The sequence below is a fragment of the Vigna radiata genome, chromosome 8 (assembly GCF_000741045.1).
Source record: "Vigna radiata var. radiata cultivar VC1973A chromosome 8, Vradiata_ver6, whole genome shotgun sequence".
In the NCBI taxonomy this organism is placed as follows: Eukaryota; Viridiplantae; Streptophyta; class Magnoliopsida; order Fabales; family Fabaceae; genus Vigna; species Vigna radiata.
The window spans coordinates 42214958-42222336 of NC_028358.1; the positions used below are offsets into that span (position 1 = coordinate 42214958).

A 7379-nucleotide genomic window follows, 5' to 3' on the forward strand; every position below is an offset into this window, starting at 1 on the left:
TTATTCCTAAGTTTATTGTTTATTACTTTTTTTTTTCTTCTTAATATTCCTTTAACTTACAATGTGCCATTTTATTCTTAGTGTGTAACCTAATTATGCCATGCTATGTTAGAATTTATCACTTCCTTTTACTTCTAAGGAAGGAAAACAAAAAATGAATATAATATATACATATGTATATATAAAAGGAAGGGAAATTTTAAAATAAAATAAAATAGTACTATCAAATTTAGTTCATTGTAAAGATGTTTTTGTTTCTCTCATTGGATGGATTTGATTTTGAATTAGTGCTAGTAGGTATTTTAAAGTGAAGTAAAATGTATAAAGAATAATAAATTTTTTGAAAAATTAAAATTATAAGATTGATGTACGCTATACTGCATAGAAAAACATTTTAAACTATAATTTATTTTTATATACAATATTTATTTTCTTTTGAATTTTATTAATTTTAGTTGTTATATTAAAAAAATATATAATCAATCTACTACATAAATACCCAAAAAAATACATTAAAAAAGATCTCCTTTTTATGTTAAATTTTACTCCAAAAAAATGTATGGCTATATTTTCTAATAAAATCATTTCAAATTAATTTTCCATCAATTATTATATATTAAATCAAGGTATTACTTTGAGACATATTTAACTTTTTAGTAAAGAGAATCACATGTCTTTCTTTAATTCAAACTCTTTTCGGCCAACAATATACTTTCTTTACATTGTAATGCCAGTAAGTTATTGGCGTAATGCATGATACATTGTTTTACGATATAATTTTAGAATAAGTTAAGAATAAGACATATAGCATTCTTTAAGGGATAATTAGCTAAAAAGTTGTCACACTCTAGAAAATGTAGTTTAATTTAATATGTAAAAGCAGAGTATTGTTAATGGCATCATTTTTATGTTGTCAAGTTACCGAAAGAAATTAATAGCAAATATATGATTACGTTACTTTATACCAACACATAATTAAAGAGTAATTAAAAAATAAACCTTCTTTTGGTAACTAATTATAGTTTTCATAAATTCTGACCACAAATGGAGTCTTTCACCAATTAGGGCCATCCCTTTCGTAAACTGATACTGCATCAATTTATGCTCTCTTCAAACATTCAAAATCTTTCTTATTTTCATGGAATTCTATGTTCAGTCAGTAGCTTGGCATTTCAAAATATTTGGTAGGAGAGATTTGAAAACAAAGAAAGCAAGTAGGCCACATTTTTAGACTTCAATTAAACTTAAATACATTACATTACATTACATATCTCATTTTATTTTCATTTTCTGCTTACCAAACATGACACTAATGTTGTTCCCTTTAAGTCTTCGGCTAAGCCACTGTCATGAATGATACATTTCCACAGCTACAAGTACATGAATAAGGAAAAACCAACACTTATTTAAGTACACACAGATTATTCTCAATATTCACAACACCATTTCCATTATTTCCTTCTTATTCTCTGTGTTACTGTGAATTAAGCACTGATTGTGTAGGTAGCTTCCAAAATTAGTCAGTCACAAGATTCAACCCACAGCTACAGACATTGTTTGGATTTAGCTATTTCTGCCATGGTTGTCTTTTTCATGTCGTTGAGAAACATTAATTTTAATTATAATTGTACAATATGGAGTAGCATGTTTGATTTCGTATCAAAGAATACAAGAAGAACTTCACCATATATATGTATATTTTACTATGTGATGTCGTGTGATTTCACGTGTGTATATGGTGTGTATATAATATAAGAATGCGTATATAGAGTAAGATTTGGCAGTGGTGTGACGTGAGATAGATAGATCACTTCATTGGGAAAGAGATGAATGAGCTAACCATAATGAAAGGAGCTCTAAATCAAATACAGTGGTTGATGCTATCAGTGAAATGCCCAAAAAGCTTAGGCGTTATCAACCAGAAAGGCAATGTTGCCTAATTGTGATTTTTGCAAGCTAAGCTATAATCAATTTATTATTATAACTAGATTAAGATGCCACATCCCTTTCTGTCACTCTCCATCTACGCCATTCATTGCAACCATTGAACGCATCTCATTATTTCTTAATATCACTTTCTTCTTTCTTCTCTCCAACCTTTGGTTTTCCTCAACCCTCTCTATCTTCTACTGCATTTCATTCAGATAAAAAACGCATCTGCTTGCTTCTTGTTTCATCTCAAAGCATCTTCTGTTTTAAAAATAGCTAAGATGGTGACTATTTCCTAGGCTCAGGGCTTAGCTCTTCACTTATTTAATTAAGGGGCTACGTTAAAATTATTCCTTGCTGTTGTCACGGGTTCACAGTTATTCTAACTCAGATGTTTTTACCAAGTAGGTTAAAAATTGAGTTAAGCGATTAAAGTAGTGCTATGTTTAAGATTTCTGAAACTTGTAAGGTACTGGTTTATATTGATAAAACAAAATATTAAGCTTCTCAGTATTTGCATATAATTCCAAATCTTGACTTGTATTGAAGCAACCCTTTCCTTTCCTTTATAGTCTAATTTTACTCTTCTTTTCATTTATGAGAAAAATGTGTTCCATTTTGTGATAATGTTTAGCATTTGCCTATACCTAGAGACATCTCTATCCAAAAATAGTTTCCAGGTGATCCTATAAACAATAGAACTCACAACAAACTTAGGACTTGGGGTTGGTTGAATTCTTCTTTGTTTTCCTGTTAACTAATAATTAGTTAGATGTTAGACCAACATGATTATCAACCCCAACTAGCTACTTCAACGGAGGAGGACACTGATTGTTCAGTCCTGAGTTTTCTGCTGCACATTGCTCATAGCCAAATAATATTGACTCTGTATAAAAACTACAGGTTCATAGTCATGATTGTGAATAATTTTAGATGAATCACTCACTTCAGTTAACATTCATTGATTTATTGATCGATTGTAATTCCTGTTTAGCATTAGAAAACATTAAAAAAAGAGATATGGTTATGGTATTTGATTAACGAATCCCGGCCAAATGTATAATGGAATGATGAGAAAGGCATAATTCTTTGAAGGCATATAACTTAAGTTACACTCAATGGAATAATTGGATAAAAAGTAAACACACACACACACTCATAGATGTCCGTTTATAGGGTATTAATTAACTTTGCTTCGGAAGTTATTATAGGCTTAAGGAAATAATTCTTCCTCTGTCCCATAGCTTTCCAACTTTGCTTCTCCTTTCCAACTCAACCCTACCAAGGAAAGTGTGTGATTATTTTATCAATGGGAGAGAGAAGGAAAAAAATGTGATAAGCAACTTTGGGGCTCAAAGTTGGTGTCTTTGTTGGCGGCTATTCTGCATGCTCAAAAATGTGGTAATTATTATATTAAGCTGGGGTTAATAACACTTGAAGCCAAAGATTCAAGATTCCTGATAATTGATTTGTTGAGATAATTCTTTGAGTACTTAAGAAAAGAACCTCATTCTATGGAATTTCCTATTTTATGGCTTAACATTTTGGTTTTCATTCTTGTTTTGGAGGATGACTACATTTGACGACACAACCAAAACAAAAAGAAAAGTAACTTGATTTTTGTACCACCCTACCCTAATATGGATAAATTGAATACTCTTAGAGGCTAAGTTTCTATAAAATCATTCATTTTTCATAATACATCTCATTAATTAAAAAGCAAAAACTCCAAGGGATCATCATCCCCTTATAGATGATTTGGTGTAATCTCAGAGTAACTTAATGTAGACATTTTGGAAATGTTTAGGCCACTTCAAAATAAGCAATCAATACAAAGAGCCTTATTACCACCCTCTTCTGTTTCTATCTTAAAGAGTGCTGGGCAGAAATATTACTGGACTATAATTATGAACGCAGCATAAAACTAATTGAAAAGTTCAATCATCATAATCTGTGAACAGTCCTATTTTTGTTAGGAGAAAGGGATACCGAAAATGACAGCTTACTTGTGTAACGAAATATTCTTTTCAAAAGTCATGCACTATGCAGTGTACCATTTAAGAGGTCACCTCTTGCACGGTCACTACTTGCTTATAATGATATAACAAACTCATTGTTTGTGCATTCAATCCTTCTACTTGGATCTCTTCAACAGAGTATAAACACTTTCCCAAGAAGTCCATAATTAAGGATTTAAATCATCTGCATTTTTCCTCGAGTACTACAAATTGTGCTTCTCTCTCTAACTCATCCTTAAACTATGTCTGAAAGCCGTGATACAACATCATACGTAGTAGAACTCATTTTGGGGATAAGATCTTCCTTTAAAACATTTTGGGGTGATGCAATGAGTTGGTTAGGAGTGGACCCTCTGCACAGCTTTAGAACTAACTCTCCATGCTCCCGAATTAGGTGATTCGCAGAGTGGAAAGTATTTCTTTTATTCCCTTATGTTAGTTATCATAAGGACCACTATGATCTGTTCAAATTTGAGTGTAATTTCTGTATATTATAGATATTCACTTGAAATTATAGCTATGATATTTAAAATAGCTATTATAAAATCACAGAAGTTGTTACCTTTTAAATAGTTAGTGTAAAATTTTAGACTAGTAGATGTACCATTTGTTTCTATAGATTTAATCACTTCACCACACCTTTTCTCTTTTGCAACATCTTACCAATAAAAAAGTACCGCTCGTGCCACTCTTGTCTTTTATGATCACTCTACCTTAACGAATCCTTATCCTTTGCAATTTGTTTATAGTTACAGGTTTCCATCAAAATCTGAAGTTGTTAACAAGAAACTTCATATCGAAATTTAGTAATGCAGCATAATATAATTTCCATGCTTCTGCTTTCAACCTATTATGGTAATGGAAATTTATTAAACCTAAGCAATCAACTGTTCTATTGGTTTTGGTTACAAAGTAGTGATGATTCCAGATGTTGGGTGCCTGCACAGTAAAAGTTATGATGGAGACGGATAAGGTGGAAAAGCAGAAATGAAAAAATATTGAAGAATGGCAGGTGTGGTCATCATGCATGAAAAGAAGAATAATACAAAAAAGTAAGATGCTGAGTTGCCTTCAAGAAGAAGGAAATTGGAACTCTGCATTTAGTAGTTGGTACAACTTATAAAGCAGGTCACTTGATCGTTTATGTGCTTTCACTCTCTCTGGCTGTCTGTGGGTCGCACCCTATGAAGCCAACAAGTTCATTAAATCCACGGCAACCAGATTAACATAACCAGTTCGTACCATTTTTTTCCATCCATGTCCAATTCAATCGTGCTTCCATTCATTTTCAATAACTTATTTATTTCAACGAGATCGGTACATGTGAATTTTATTCAGCTGAATAGCAAAAAAGGACGAGTTTCAATCCAATTTAACTTGAGTACATAAACACAAAACAGGAAAACTAGACACCCCACATTTTCATATTCATCTTGTGTCGCAAAATTAGCCGAAACAACACTACTGCAGAAAGGCCAGGACTAGCCAAGAACCAATGTACTCGTTAATTTCTCAGACGTTAAGCTGAATGCGTGAATAAAGAGTGGAATACTATTCGAGCAGAATTTCCAAACTTGCCACACTTAACTTCTTCCTCTGTTAAAAGAAAAGTAGCAGAAAAATCACCTAAAGAAATCATTAAAGCAGTTTATCTGTTCCGAATCAATTTTTCCCTTGGAAATACTCGTCTAAACACGATTATACGTAATTTAATTAGGAGTCTGTAAAAAATAACTGATTGCAGCGTCAAGGACGATATTGCATAACAATATATTTATCTGTCTTAACATTTCGGTATTTAATAACAATCAGCAATTGCAAAACCGTGTGTTTGATTAATCACTCCACATTATTAGTTGATTCAAAACTAAAATCAAACTATAATCGTATGATACACATGCACAAAATGGAGAATGATTAAAGGATATCACTTATAGAAGTCAAGTTCAAAACAATATATTTAAAAGTATTTCTTAGATCCACAAATTAAGTCTCACGATTAATTAGAAGCCAAAAAAAAGAGTCTCAAGTATCTTCAAACATAACATCCTCAGAACATCCTAGGGCCAGAAAATAACATTGGTAGGGAGGTGACGAGCTCCTTAACGATACTGAAACAACAACAAAAAAATGTAATTAGAACAAACAGCAAGACAGCTACATGACTCGAAGCAAATCAACCTATCAAGATGCTTGGAACAGATTGACACATATATCACATTGAATTAGTTAGAAGAATAAAATTGGGAATAGCAGAAACGGATACCTTGATGAAGCCAATCTCCTTGGCATTGCTACGGAAGCACTGCCTGCAGCACATAAGGCCATACTTCCTGATCAATCCATGTGGGTTTCCACACACACGGCTGCAAAAAAAATAAAAACAATAACAATTAGCAATGCTCATTGAAATAATTTAACTACAAAAAAGTACATGTGATTAACAACATCCAATGCGCCCATCGCATCTAAACCAACCTAAAACATAACAGTCTAAAGTTCAAATGTTCATTCAATGCCAATATAATAGCAATAACATCCAAAAACATATGCAGCTAGGTAGGTAAAATACATGGATCAAATCATCACATGAGTACATTCAGAATATGAACACGGTCTACAATCACAGCAAAATAGAAAACCAATTAAAGCAAAAGGTAACACTTGATAGAATCAGCCGAACCCACCCACGTTTATGTATGAAATCATCATTAAACTTACATGGTGCAACAAAATACTCGACGTCAAAATAAATGTCGCAAACAAGTAACCAAATTAAATTAAAACATATGAAACAGAAAAACTAATAGAAAAACGCAATTTCGATTCATAGCATTATTCTTCAGACTTAACCTGTGCCATTATACGATCTAAAATCAGGGAAAACGAAAAACAGGAAGAGCAAACTAAAGGGTAATATATATTTGAGATAAAAAAAAAAAAACAAACATTGAGATTAAAAAGCTAAAGCCTTGAAATGGGAGTTAAATAGTTACATACCAAGTACGAGAACCAGGACCATAGTTCTTGGGGTGAGAGTTCCAAACGTTGGAGTGTCCCATTGCGGCGCCGCGGAAGAGGTTTCGATCCAAAAACACGGTAGCTTGAGAATTCGCAGGAGAAGCCTTGGCACTGTCTGCAGATATCAATTTATAGACAAACACTAAAATTAGGGTTTTGTTGGGTCAAATATTAATTGGGCTAAATTTTAGCCCAACTCTCCTCACGTTATATTTTTGTGGGCCTTGAATTAATTCACTGGCCTGTGAAAATTCATTCGGATAGGGTGTTTCATCCTACACCTCCAAGCTTTCATCCTCCACCTCCAAAAATTACCATTTTAACCTTAATTAATATTATTTTAATATTTTCTCTTTCTTCATAAATTCATTTTGCACCTCTCTAATTTTTTCTCTTTCTTATTAAAGTCAA

General features: G+C 32.4%; 1 protein-coding gene across 1 annotated transcript; it reads right to left on the reverse strand.

The window, feature by feature from the left end:
- Window positions 1–5854: 5854 nt before the first annotated feature.
- On the reverse strand, window positions 5855–7101 carry LOC106771251 (40S ribosomal protein S29). Its single transcript, XM_014657200.2, has 3 exons — window positions 6948–7101; window positions 6214–6313; window positions 5855–6058 (listed from the first exon to the last, which is right to left on the reverse strand). Exons 1-3 carry the CDS (start codon window positions 7007–7009, stop codon window positions 6050–6052), a joined length of 171 nt encoding a protein of 56 aa, XP_014512686.1. The 5' UTR covers window positions 7010–7101; the 3' UTR covers window positions 5855–6049.
- Between the last annotated feature and the right edge of the window lie 278 nt (window positions 7102–7379).

Bases quoted from the DNA above. Each gene is read 5' to 3' on its own strand.
- LOC106771251 (XM_014657200.2), bottom strand. From the start codon at position 7,009: ATGGGACACTCCAACGTTTGGAACTCTCACCCCAAGAACTATGGTCCT. The intron at 6,314-6,947 runs GTATGTAACTAT...TTTTTTTTGCAG, and splicing joins GGTCCTGGTTCTCGTACTTG to CCGTGTGTGTGGAAACCCAC.